Raw genomic sequence first — 13,556 nt, forward strand, 5'->3', positions numbered from 1 at the left:
AATATCTGAGTATTTTTTTAATAATTGTTAATCAGAAGCAGATGAAAAAAATGTCTTAGATGACCCTGTCTTACATTACAGTGAAATATAATATATCAAATATTATTATTGGCAAAATATTATTTATACAAGAGAAAACAGTCTGGTAAAAAGAAAGAAAGAACAATAAAAGAATAACAACATACCGGGCGTCTATAATAACAGAAATATATGTACAATCACAAATGATTGAAAACAATCAGATAGACAAGACTTCTAATAATTCTTTTCTAATTTGCCTTAATTGCCTCAATTTGAATTCTATGTCATGTTTCATTTCATTGTTTGATTATTTTTTAAACTATATAATACTTTGATTTTTTTTAAAAAAAGAAACATTTTTGGAGATATACGTACCCCATATTTGGTATTTTGTGTTTTGAATTCTGTCGGTAGAAAAATGATTGGTTAGGTCTGTTTCTGATGACGCCTCGTCGCCTTCTGAGTGACGTCATCCCAATATGGCGGCCTCGGCGGCTTCACGTGAGCTTTTCACAGACGGAGTTCGGGCGGTTTTGCACAGCTGGCCGGTTCTACAGGTGAGCTTCGGAACCGGGTTTAGTCGCGGAAGAAGTGAGGGTTCAGAGCCACAGAATCTGTCCCGGTTCTGTTGCGATTAAGCTAGGTTCCGGTCCATTTTAAGTAGAAATGGTTGTGTATGTTAAAGATGGACTTTGTTCGGGTCGGGTTCGCCAAACGTGGTCTGTGTTCGTCAGATTGCCGTGGAGAACGGGTTCGGGGGCGCGTTCGGCCCACAGAAGGCTGACTGGATGGTGGACGTGGTGCAGCAGTATTTCCATGACAACGGTCAGTGCGTAACCATGGTAACCATCCGCTCTGTGATCTGGAATCTGAGCCTGGTGTGTTTGTGTGCAGCTAACCTGCAGCAGTATGAGGTGGAGGACTACCTGGCTGTGCTCCTGGACCAAGAGTTCGATACCGTCGTGGATGATGGGAGCTTGCCTCAGGTACCGCTGCACGTGCACGTGGACACACATGCACGCCCATCTCGGTGTGATGCTCCGTCCTGTTAAAACAGAAGTCTGTAAGCTGAGGTTCTGCAGAGATAGAAGAGCCACATGTGGATCTGGAGCTGCAGGTTGCAGACCTCTGATCCAGAGCAATATGACTTATTTTTCTCCACCAAAGTGCATTTTTAAGTAAAGACAAGATTAGTAAACGTGTTCAACTTTACTGAAAGCATACAAATTTGGAAATAAAAAACCTTTTTTTTTGACAATCAAAATCTTTGTGTTCCTACATATTTAATTTGGTGTGACATAACTTCCAAACCGCGTGACTTTTATCCAATTGAGCCTCGACGCTCACTTTCGGCCTCAAAGCCAAAACGTGTTCACTTTTATTGTAGCTGTGATAATATTTTCCTTCATTCTGAAGCAGAGCTGTTCAGGTTCTCCTGTGTTTGTGGACAGGTGTCTCTGAACCTGCTGCAGATGTATGCTCACTGGCAGCAGGGGGCGCTGGAGTCGCTCAAAACCTCCATCCAGGCTCTGAGCCAGAAGAAGACGCAGAGAGCCAAGGTGCAGGCTCCGCCCATCTCATCCGACGAGGACAGTGACGCTGAAACGCAGGTAAACAGGACCGCTCCGCTGAAGTCTTTAAATCTGGTTACCATGACAACGAAGGAGAGGGCATTTTGTGTTTTGTGTGCAGGAAATGGAGTGTGGGGAGTCCCAGCAGTCAAGTACCTGCACACATCCTCCTCCTCCTCCTCAGGAGGAAGATGGTTGGACCGTGGTCAGGAGGAAGAAGTGAGGAGACTAAAGAGGAGACACTCACTGGAAGTGCCCTTCAGGAAGAAGATTCCTCCAGGAAGAAGACTCCTTCAGGAGGAAGACTCCTCCAGGAAAAATAAGACTCCTTCAGGAGGAAGACTCCTTCAGGAAGCAACCAGTGGGAGGAGCCTCTCAGAAAACATCCTTCAGGCGGCGCTGTGCAGAAAGCTCTTGACTGTTGGATTTTTTTTATTACAGACTTTTCCAGATGGATAATTAGTTCCTTCCAATCACAGGACAAACCTTCAAAGGAACTGACACTTTTCTGAAACTAATATTTATTTAGCACAAGTCAGTAACAGAGTAAAACATCAGAGCTAAACATGGAGGATTCAGTTATGACGAATAGCAGGAACATTTCTGTGCAGAGGAGACTTGCAAAAAGTATAACATTTTATTTTGAAACAGGCGGTATTTCAATAAATGAAATAAAACTATTAAAAATGGGCAAAAGTGTTTTACTTTTTCTATATTTAAACTAATAAAGCTGTTTTAGTAAAACGTGTTTCCAAAATGTGTAAAAGAAAAATGTTTAGGATCATAAAACAAAAAAATAAACGTACACCGTTCAAAATCAACTATTTGAGCTTTTAAATGTATTAGAATGCTCATTTCTTACTTTGAACAACTGATGATGGACACTTTGATTCTTTCTCAGGAGACGATTCTGATCCAACTCCCAGGAATGAATCGGCTCTTTAAGGCAGATAAAACAAGTTTTTCTTTTTCTGCTCCTCTTCATTCATAAAGTTGTTCGTGGTTTTGGGTTGTCTGGTCGTAGAGGAGCATCTTAAGGGAGTGCAGATGTCTTCAGTTCCCTTGAAGCACGAGTGGAGATCAAGAGATGTCAAAAAAATGGAATGTACCATCGTTGTGCGAGTGGTAAATGCATCGTAAAGTATTTGTAAAGGTAATATAAGTTACAATCTGACCGCACGCACATACTGCACAGACTCAGTGTGCACGAAACCCCAAAGTGCCTGTAGGACTAATCAACATGTTTTTGAAAGAAATTACAAAAAAATCCAGGCTAAAGTCAAACCAGGCAGCTCAAAAAATAAGAATCTCTCACTGCTGTTTATTTGACATTTTTCCTGGAATTCTGTTTGAGCTTTTTCTTTTTTTATCATAAACTTTATTTATTTTGCTTCTGAAAAATAATAAAACAACTTTTTTGGGAGAAGTTTGATCCAGCCGGATCTCAGGTCGGCTGCTCACAGGTGGGGGCGTGTCTGTCCATTCTGAACCGTTTGCCTCTCGCGGCGTCAGTGGGCGGGACTTTTGCGGAGAAAGGCGGAGTTTCCTCAATTTTTAGACAACGCTGATGCTTGTTACTGTGGAAAATTCATGTCAGTCCCCATCCCAAAATAAAAATAATGGTGGGTTTCCTCTTTGGATTTCTAACAGCAGTAGGGATGGCACGATTAGTCGACTAATCGTCTATTAAAATAATCGACCACTAATTTAATAGTCGTGCAGGTGCTATGCTGCTGCATTACACCCACCAGTTTAATCTTCTCTATTTATTAAAATAGAAGATCAGTTTTGTCCAAAAACTACAAATAAATACCATATTATCTATTTAATTTAATAAAATCTCAACCACAGAATGTAAAAAGTTTATTTTAGACAGTTTTACTACACTGATCGCACAGCTACACGGCAGAACGCCTGATTAATAAATATTAAATTATTTTTTTTAATAAATAAACATTTAATGTTCAGACTCTTGTGTTTCTAGCTGGTATCTGTAAACTATTAGTATGAAATGACGTTCCTGGCTGTTGAAACTGCTCCAAGTGAGTTCAGACAGACACAGGTGAGATTTTCTCTTTATTTTCACAGACAGGTAGAAAAGCTGCTTCATTAAAGGCACTATGACTGGAGGAGGGGGGGGCAGCTGCGGATGGAAAGTTTGAAGCAGGAGGAACTGGAAGATCTTGGAGGGGAGGGGGGGGCACCTAACACACCGAACAGTCAAACAGTGAGCGTGCACGTGTGCATGTGTGCTCATGCCTGCAGCCACGGGTGCTGCAGACACTGCGCCGCCGTCGCTCGCCGCCCCGGATGCAGCTCCAGCATGGTGAGCAGGAAGTCGCTGAAGGCTGCCGCCTGATCCAGAGACCACTCGTACTTCTCCAGCAGGACCTCAAACAGACCCCAGGGCTTCAGGCTGGAGATGTGCCGCAGCTCACCTGAGGGGGCGGAGCATTCCTTTAGGACTTCACTGGAAAGGCTTGGTTCATAGAGAATTACAGCTCACCTCTTCTGTCGAAGTACTCTCTGGAGTACCTGCCAGACAGGGCGAACGGCACAGGGATAGGCCCCAGCAGCTCGATGATGTGAGCGATGTGATCTGAACAGAGACGACCAACGACGGATGAACAGTTCCATCAACAAGGTACAAGCACATAAATATGTGTGGAGCTAAATCGGGGCCAAAATTATTTTAAGTCTAAATAAAACAGATTGAAAAAAAAATATTGGTGTTTGGCCAAAAAAATAAGTTAAATGTCCAAAACTTTTTGCTATTCTAAAATAAACTTAATTATTTTCAGCTTCAAATGTTTTTTTAGGTTTTTAAACTAAACTATTTCAATTTCGACTCTTTTAAATTGCGTCTAAAACTCTGTTCTGTGCTCTGAGCTGATCCATAGATTTCTCCCATTTTTAAACAGGAGTCGAGCGTTTCTGCGCCGACAGTTTGTTGGTTTGGCCATTTGATTTCTACAAAAGGAGATTTCTTTATTGCCTGAGACAAAGAAAAGTCTGTTTTGATATTTTCAATAGTTTATAAATGTAATATACACTTGTAAAAACAAAAAAGGAAAAGAAGAGAGAGCAAAAAAGAAATATTAAGTACAATCAAAATAGTCAGCAAATGTCAGCAAAGAAAAAGACAAACCATGAAGACTCCGCTTTACTGTGAGGCTCAAACTCACATTTCCTGCATGAGAAAAAGTTAAAATCCAAGCGTACTAGCTATTAGGCCACAGGAAATAACTGGAGCTCTAAGATGGCGCCTTGAACAGCGGTTTGGACACGATAAAACTCTGCTTTTTACACCCGTCGTGGGACAACTTCAGACTATGATAGTACAGACTAAACAGACATTTTCTGACTGTAATTCTCACAGTTCTCAGAGTCAGTGAACGCACCGTGACTGAAGTTACCACCAGCATCCATTTTGATTGGTCCTTAGAGTTAGCCCCGCCCCAATGCGCCAAAACAGAGCCAAAAGTTTTCAAACTGAAATTTTCTGATTTAAAAAAGGTAAGAAAAAGATTTGAAACTAAAAAAAAGTTTTGAAATTGAAATTTTGAGTTTTGAAATCTAAAAATCTGAACATTTGAATCTGAAAATAATTCAGTGTATTTATCTTATTTGGGTTCAGATATTTATGGCTCTGATTTAGCTCCACAGATTGGCATCAGAGGAGCAGCATTTGGAAGTGATGATGGAACACACCTTCATCCCGGGTGTAGTCTTCTCCGGAATGAGGCTCGAACAGGTAGTCTCCTGTTGCCAGCTCAAAGGCCTGAAACAACGAGGATGGGTCAGTCCACTTCTGGACCTGGACCTTCAGGAACTCTGGGTCTCAGTGGAAGACCACAGGGTTGAATCTGGTCTCGGTGCGTGCTCGTGCACGTGTGGAGTGTGTGTGGAGTGTGAGAAGCGCACCATGCAGGCGGTGCTCCAGATATCCGCCGGCGGTCCGTACTCGGCTCCAATCAGAACCTCCAGAGCTCGGTACTGCCGGGTCTGAATGTCCTCCGTGAAGTGTTTGTGCTGGTGGAGAAACAGACGATGAGAACAGCTGACGACGAGCAGAACGGCGGCGAGGATCGGGAGTCTTACCACCCAGCAGGCGTTTCCCAGGTCCGCGATCTTCACTCGGATTCGGTCTGCGTTCTGAGGATCCAGAGGACTGATGATCAAGTCGGAGGAATTCACCGCTGGAAAACCAACAAGGCCAGGTTGTTAGCAGCAGCCACCATGGAGGAGAACCCTCACTCTGAACCATTGTGGGGAGGGGGGGGGGGGGGTCAATGTCATTTCAGGATTATTTTTTAGTCTCTTATTGTTGAGGTCTAGCTATGATGGAAATCACAGGAATCTTGCACAATTGGTGGCTGAATAAATACTTTTTTTTGTTCTACTATGAATTAAAAATATCTACAGTGCATCTGAAATGATTCATGCCTAACTTTATCCAAATGTTTTTATGTCACAGCCTCATTCTAAAATAGATTAAATTCATTCACGTCCTCAACATTCTGCACACAAAAAGAGACAAACGTTTTTTTATAACGTCCTGCAAATTAAATAAAAATTCAAAAGGCTTAAGAAGTCACGTTCAGAAGTCTTCTCAGCCTTTGCTCGATATTTTGTCAGCAGTGACATCCGTGAGTCGTTCTAAAATAATGACCTGACCTTCAGACAGACACTCAAAATCGACCAGGAACATATGTGAAACATCCTGGTCAGGATTTGCTAACCGTAGGACCTCCATCTTTCTCTTTGTGCTTTGACCCGCCCCTGTGACCCCTGACCAATGACTGAAGAGATCTTTAGTCACATGGTTTTGTTTACAAGCTTCGGTCCGGAAAACGACCAAAGACGAGGTTCAGGACTCCATCCGGAACAAATGATTTTCCCCGTCTGAATCCAGCCTCAGAGTGAGTGAGGACCTCGAGGTCCTGGTCCACATCCCTGTAACTTATCAGCTGCAAACTCCTCTGGACTGAGGAGGGTCAGAGCAGGTCTGATGAAGATCCCAAAGCCAGCGTGCGCTCTCACCGTCTCTTCCACTCGAGTAACCGGATTGGGTGGAGCGAGCCGACTCGGATGTCGCTGACATCACTGAGCTGGAGAACCCTGACAGACCAGAGGCGGGACTCGAGACTCGTCCAGTGGTGTAGCCATTACAGCGCTCCTCTAACCAGGAACCTTTGGACTCGGGACTTGCTTTGCTGTTGACTAAAGAAGGAGAAGGGAGAACAAGGACGGGAGTGTGTAAGGCAAGAGTGTTAAACTCAATCTAGGGGCCAAAATCCAAAACACACCTCAGGTCACGGGCCGAACAGGATAAACATTTATTAAACACTCGGAAACTATATTTTTAAAACATTTAAACTGTAGCATTAACTAGATATACAGCATTACCTGTGATAATGCTAGTGTGGATGCTGAAGATGCTGAAATTGATAGCTAAAAACAGTGAAGCTGATAGCCAGCTAAAAAAATCAGCAAAATGCCAAATTATTCTAAAAAACGAAAACAAAACAGCTTTGGTTAAACAAAACAGCTAGCATGTAGCTGAAACAAATAGCTAAACATTAAAATAGTTTAGCCAAAACAGCTAACAGATACCGTTCCTTATAGCGATCATCAACACTGAAGCTGAAAGTCAGATAAAATATTAGCTAAATGCCAAATAAACCTAACAAAAACCAAACACACAACAACTTCGGTTAGCTAAAACTGCTAGCTGAAAAATAGCTAAACTTCAGAAATATCCTAAAAAACTGAAAAAAAGCCTAAAAAACAGTTAGCATGTAGCTGAAAAACTATCAAAACTTCAAAATATCTAAAAACAGAATCCGGCCTTGACTTTGACACGTGTCTGACTGTATATGAGAACTGGACTGATTGACTCCTCCCTCTCACATTCCAAACAGGAAGTGCCTGCTGGCTCCAAGAAGCCAAAATCAAAGACAGTCTTTCTATTGGTCAGAATAAACGTTCTTGCTCTGAAACTTTTTTTAATCATTTTCTAGCAAATCTTATTTTTTCATGAAATGTTTTCTTTATTATAAACTGACCAATCAGATGCCTCAATAAAAGCATGTGGTGCCCACTGGCCCCGCCTCAAATGTTTGATTGACAGATTCTCCAAGCCCACTTTCAGTGGAAGGGGTGTGGACTTCTGACAAGCTCACTCCTGATTGGTGACAGTGGTTGCCATAGAAACGCCGACTGACTCAGACCAGTCACTGCTCACTGGCTCCAAATGGCGGCGCCCGTATTGATTTGGCTTTCTGGAGCCGAAGGTAAGGCACTTCTATGCGTGACATCACAGCCACTCTGTCCAGTTCTATATACAGTCAACAATACTGTAACTCTTCAACCGTTTTACATAGTTCCTGTGGATTTGGAAGTGGAGAAAAGCAGCTCTGATGTGAAATGCAACACGTAACAGATCAACAGAACTGATTCTGATCCGGCTGGAATGACTGAACATTCCTCCAATAAACTACGAGTAGTTTAAAGATTGTGTTTTATTTCCTTTTGCCAGCCACAGCTCTGAAATTAAAGGGTTAATCCTATCCTTATACTTTCAGGATTTTTGATTTTCTGCTTTTTATTTTTTGCTACTTATATAACAAACATCAGTTAGTATTATTTTTACAAATGTAAATTTAAAAGGAGGTTTTGTCATAGACTCACCTTTAGGATCGACCTCATCAGGCTGACACAGACCCTCTTCTTCCTCCATTCTCTAAACACAAAAACACATATTCTCTGCTGCTCTGAAGTACTCAGAAATATTCTGAAGAGCTGAAGCTGAAGAAGCCACAGTACCTGTATGTCCTCAAGTCTTTCTTCCAACAGTTTCTGATGACGTTTGGCTTTTCTCTTCAGCTTCTTTTTCTTATTTTTGGACATTTTTCCAGCCTACACACATAAACACAAACAAACAAACAGGTCAGCGGGGTTCAGGGTCCTTCAGGTCAAAGCTTACATGCTCTGAGTCATCCTCAAACTCATGCACTGGGGAAGAGCTTTAATCTGAACAACACAAATGAGGAGACGTCGACCTGCCATGAGGAGCCCTTTGTTTAAAATGGATAATAACAGCAGTAAAATCTGGAGCTGCCAGCAAAACACCTGAAACATTAGCAGCTAAACAATCATTGGTTAAATGCATCTAAAAAATAAAAAAAAACTCAAAGAAGTTCTTCTTAATTCCAAATGTAGCCTATAGCGACATAGTTTCTGCAGAGCGGCAGGAGTTCATTAGAAATTCACTTCCTGTCACTCCAAATGAGAGCTCTCTGTTTACACTCTCTCCCACCAGCTCACAGCCCTAAACACCGTTAGTGGTGCAACAAAAATGGCGAGCAGTATCGGAGCTTTCAGCTTTGATCCAGATTCCAGCTCAGACCAGGAGAACAAAGACGTTCACGGATCTGTTTGTCTGTAAGAGGACGAATCAGAATGGAGCAGAGCAGGGAGAGTTTTGGTATTTTCTATATAAATATCTTTTCTGAACACCCATTTTTTTATCTGCTCCTGATTTACAACAATTTGAATAGAGAAATACTCAGAAATAAACGTTATTTTCTTACATAAATGCTCTCAATCGTGAGGAAAATGCCACAAGCAGCTGTTAAAACACAGTTTTCATGGGAGGGGGTCTAAGCTGTGGCTCTGAGATGCATCAGGTGTTGGGCAGCATGTTTTCTGTAGGACCATAATGGAGAAAGTTCTGTTCTCCAACGGGTTCTGTTGGTTTCACAGTGTGGGTCCAGCTTGTGTTCAGTGGATGGGTGTTCCTTAAAGGATTCAGCAGCAAGTCCAGAAGCTCTAGCATAGCCACACCCCCTGCCTACCTCTGATGATATGGAGCTTTGATCCATTAAATTAGTACAGTTAGTCTCAGATCATAGCAGGCGTCACACCTGGGTTCTTACCTGGAGATTCCTAGGAGCCATGCTAACTAGAGACCCAGAGAAGCAAGAGCAGGAGGAAACAGAAAGAGACAGGAAAGGAGAGAGGTTAGAACTTGACCAAACAGCAGAGAGACAGCCAATCAGAACCCAGAGTCTCAGCAGACATGCAGCCGCTTGAAGAGAAGATTCCAGGTGTGGAGCAGGTTGACCTCTCAGAAGAGAGCCTTCAGTCAAGTCTGCTAAGCTTCACAGAGATGTGGGACCGACCGCGACCACCAAAGCGTTACAGCTCAGGTGCGATTCAGGTTCACGCGATAACCCGCCATTTGTTACGATTTAGGGTGTTTTTAGCTACAACTAACAAAAAGTGCTACAACTCAGCTCCAGCATCCAGAAAAATTTGAACCCAACGAAACGTATCTGACGCATCAGAGAGGACAGATGTGATCGTATGCAGTCGAGGTTACTGTCGCACATTTAAAGTTACGTAGAGACTCTTTTAAAACTACGCAAAGACTCTTAAAGTTGCGTAAAAACTTAAATGACACATCTAAAGTTACATTAAGACTCTTACAGTCACGTAAAGACTAATCTAAAGTTACGTAAAGATTATTTTAAAGTTACGTAAAGACTCTTCTAAAATTACACGAAGACTCTTTAAGTTGCATAAAGACTCATTTAAAGTTACTTAAAGACTTAAAGTTACATAAAGACTCTTAAAATGTGCACTCTTAGAATTACGCAGACTTAAAATTACGCGAAGACTCCTTAAGTTGCGTAAAGACTTTTTTAAAGTTACATAAAGACTTAAAGTTACGTAGAGACTCTTTTAAAATTAGGTAAAGACTCTTAAAATTACGCAGAGTCTTTCAAACTTGTGTAAAGATTTTTGAAGTTACGGCGGTCGGTTCAGAGCAAAAATGCTTGCCGTGGGAGTCCGGGATGAGATGATGTTTGATGGTTAAAGTGCTGCTTCACAGACTGAAAATGACAGATTAAGAAACTTGTAAGATGGAAACAGATCCAGGTGGACTTCAGAACATCATCTATGAGAGCAGAGATGAGTTTTAGTACTGAAAACAGGTGACAGCCCACATATTCAGATGGTTTCTTAGCCTAAATGGAATTGTGTGTATTTGCATTGACAACAAAATTATTATTTTGTGAAAATATTACTTTATTTACAAACCCAGTATTTCTGAACATCTCACAACCCAAAATTCCTTCACAAATGATCCTCTTGACAGTCATAAACACACAAAACTAATTCTTTGATGTGGGAAACTCGCGGTTAAAGCTTATTGTTGGTGGGTTTAAGCTCAGGATTGATGTTCACAGTTTATACATTAACACCAAACACATTGCACGTGTCAAATTCATGCTGGCCGCCTCTATTTTGACGAGTAATGAATTTGCTGCTCGAAGTCTGTCCAAAAATGTGTTGATAAGCTTGAGGCGTCAGACGCGTGTGGGAGGAGCTACAGCCAAACGTTTTTAGCCTGATCGCTACATGGAGTGGTGTCTGTGTATTTCTCATTTACAGTGAATGGAAGACGTGGATTATGTTTAGAGATCAGACTTATTTATTTTGGAGAGCTTTTCAAAATTATCGGTATTCAAGTCTCCATGTCTAAGTTCATGAGATCATTTGGAAACTCCAGGAGCTGCATCTGAATGACGGCAGCTTTCAGCGATACTTCCATCTCTCCAGTTTGAAAACTGGGTCACAAAAATAAGAATAAACTAGAGGATCTTTTTTTAACAGCTGTTCGTCTCAATTTCACTCAATGTTTTTCTGAGTCCCACACCCCTCATTATGCCCACTTGTCTGAAGAGCCCATTGATGCTGGGATGGGTTGACTGGGGGGTCTATACCAAAGGTGGTGTGAGCCTCGTCCCACTGGGACCGGGACAGTTCCTGTGTAACATCCTCTGTGGGGTCAGTGGGATGGCTTCCTCTCCTCAGAAATCAAACTACTTGTGATACTTTAACTTTATTCTAATTTTCACTTTAAAAAACAAAACTTAGAGATGAGATTTTGTTTTGGGGGGAGGGGTGACAGACTGAGGATGAGGGATGGACATACATGAGTGTTCGTGTTTCAGAGGGATCTCAACGGTTTTCATATCTCAGTGTAAAGCCTCATTTTCTACCTTTTTAAAATGACTCTTTAAAACTCATTCCCAACAACAGTGGAGACACTACAACAACACTTTTTTGAGCTGGTACCTGTGCAGGTAAACTTTGGTCACCAGATCACCTCACCTGAGGATCCAGAGGGAGGCGGAGCTCCAATCTTCTGCCAGACAGTGGCTTCCGCTGCCAGCCTCCGGATGTAGACGTCATCTACCACCAGCAGGATGTTCTCTGGTTTGATGTCTGTGTGGATGATCTTACACTTGGTGTGCAGGTAATCCAGACCCTGAAGCACCTGAATCCAGAAAGGAGAGTGAAAAAGAGCCAAACATCGTACACAAATCAGAAATCTCAGAATTACAACATCCATAAACACCTCAATCACAACGATGCTAAATATCCATGCAGTTTCTGAACCCTCCGTATCCCCGTTTGGAGTCACCAGTAAAGATCAAGCGATGTTTGTTTGTTTTTGGGTTGATACCGATTATTAAAGGTCAAGGCGGCTAATATCCGATATCTGGAGCCAATATTGATTTTAGGGCTCGCCATCGCCAATAATTTCCAGAATCGATTGGATTCTGATTTTTTTCTCCTTCTATTCAATTCAACTTTGAGTTTACACATTTATTTAGAAATACATTAATAATTTATTTATTTTTGAAGATTTTCATATTAATTTGATACAGTTCACATACTGTAAAATGTTTTAGTGAAATAATAACGAGATTGATGAGATAATGAGATTATTAATAATATTAATCTCACTAAAAGCCAGAGCATTTGATCAAGCTCCATTCATCACAATAGTTCTGATTCTTACGTTTCTGTGAGGCTCACCTGTCTGATGATCGTTTTCACGCAGACCAGAGGAAGTCCCATGTAGTTTGACTTAATAATCCACTTCAGGAGTTGATGACCCAGAACTTCCAGAACCATGCAAACATCTGGGAGCAGCTGAGGAACCACTCAGAGACAGACGGCAGAGTGCAGACAGACAGACGGACAGACAGACAGACGGACGGACGGACGGACAGACAGACGGTGGTCAAGGATACGAACGCCGCTAGCTCCAGACACCTTGAAGTCATCGATAAGCTGAACAATGGTCTCCCTTTGGGGGTCAGACGGGTCGCTGTCCCTGACCTAAACAGACAGACGGGTCAATCAGGACCCCTCAGTGGGCGTGGCCACATCAGGACGTTCAGACACTCACACATCGGAGCAGCCGGATCTCATCCAGGGCCGTCTCTGTGTAATGAGGAGCGCTCTTCACCACCTTCAGAGCCACAAAGCGCTTTTTCCTGAAGCAGACGACACAGCATGTAATCACAGAGACTCCTCACATGACGGGAAGCACATCACGGTGATCTTACTGCAGGTCCCAGCAGAGCCAGACGGTGGAGAAGTGGCCCCAGCCCAGCTTCCTCACCACGTGGTACCTCCCGTTGAACAAGTCGCCGATCTTCACCGGGTAGTACCCCCCTGAAAGATGAAGTCCCTGTATGAATGATCTCTGTTGTTTGTGAGGTAATGAAGTCTCCATCATCTGCCAGAAGACTTTCAGCTGGATGCAGAAGTGTTGAGAATGAAGATTTCAACTCCCAATCTGTGACCCTTCCAATCCCAGATCAACCTTTGGACCTCCACACCACAGCTGGTATTTTAGCAGCTGCTCTCTAAAACTGACAAATTTGTCAGTCATAAACTTTCTTCATCCTCTTTATCTGCACCAATGCGAGTGTGTCTGAATCAGCCACAAATCTCTTAGAGTCCTCTGATGAAAATCCTTTTTTTTTAGAGTTTTTAACATGTCTGTTTGTCATTTATTCTGAAAGAGAACAAATGTAATAAGAAATCATTTTGTTTATGCATTTCTGAGTATTTCTCCTTTTAAATCAATCAAAC

The 13,556-nt window shown here is 42.2% G+C and overlaps 2 protein-coding genes across 2 annotated transcripts in view; one reads left to right on the plus strand and one right to left on the minus strand.

Annotated features, from left to right (window-relative positions):
- Positions 1-419: 419 nt before the first annotated feature.
- tsr2 (TSR2 ribosome maturation factor) lies at positions 420-2,288 on the plus strand. The gene is made up of 6 exons (XM_024292635.1): positions 420-578; positions 756-846; positions 916-1,007; positions 1,473-1,631; positions 1,714-1,862; positions 1,897-2,288. The coding sequence occupies exons 1-5, from the start codon at positions 501-503 to the stop codon at positions 1,813-1,815; spliced, it is 522 nt and encodes a 173-aa protein (XP_024148403.1). The 5' UTR covers positions 420-500; the 3' UTR covers positions 1,816-1,862; positions 1,897-2,288.
- Positions 2,289-3,651: 1,363 nt separating this feature from the next.
- The window catches only part of srpk3 (SRSF protein kinase 3), a 16,984-nt gene continuing 7,079 nt past the window's right edge, over positions 3,652-13,556 (minus strand). Inside the window, exons 4-17 of the mRNA XM_024292597.2 lie at positions 13,025-13,133; positions 12,865-12,952; positions 12,707-12,794; positions 12,489-12,595; positions 11,778-11,943; positions 9,533-9,558; positions 8,421-8,513; positions 8,286-8,337; positions 6,636-6,815; positions 5,694-5,791; positions 5,517-5,624; positions 5,304-5,373; positions 4,099-4,191; positions 3,652-4,030 (exon numbers count right to left, since the gene is read on the minus strand). Coding sequence (XP_024148365.1) covers positions 3,846-4,030; positions 4,099-4,191; positions 5,304-5,373; positions 5,517-5,624; positions 5,694-5,791; positions 6,636-6,815; positions 8,286-8,337; positions 8,421-8,513; positions 9,533-9,558; positions 11,778-11,943; positions 12,489-12,595; positions 12,707-12,794; positions 12,865-12,952; positions 13,025-13,133 — 1,463 coding nt within the window. The 3' untranslated portion in view covers positions 3,652-3,845. The remainder of the gene's footprint in view (positions 4,031-4,098; positions 4,192-5,303; positions 5,374-5,516; positions 5,625-5,693; positions 5,792-6,635; positions 6,816-8,285; positions 8,338-8,420; positions 8,514-9,532; positions 9,559-11,777; positions 11,944-12,488; positions 12,596-12,706; positions 12,795-12,864; positions 12,953-13,024; positions 13,134-13,556) is intronic.

This window comes from Oryzias melastigma, linkage group LG7 (genome assembly GCF_002922805.2).
Source record: "Oryzias melastigma strain HK-1 linkage group LG7, ASM292280v2, whole genome shotgun sequence".
In the NCBI taxonomy this organism is placed as follows: Eukaryota; Metazoa; Chordata; class Actinopteri; order Beloniformes; family Adrianichthyidae; genus Oryzias; species Oryzias melastigma.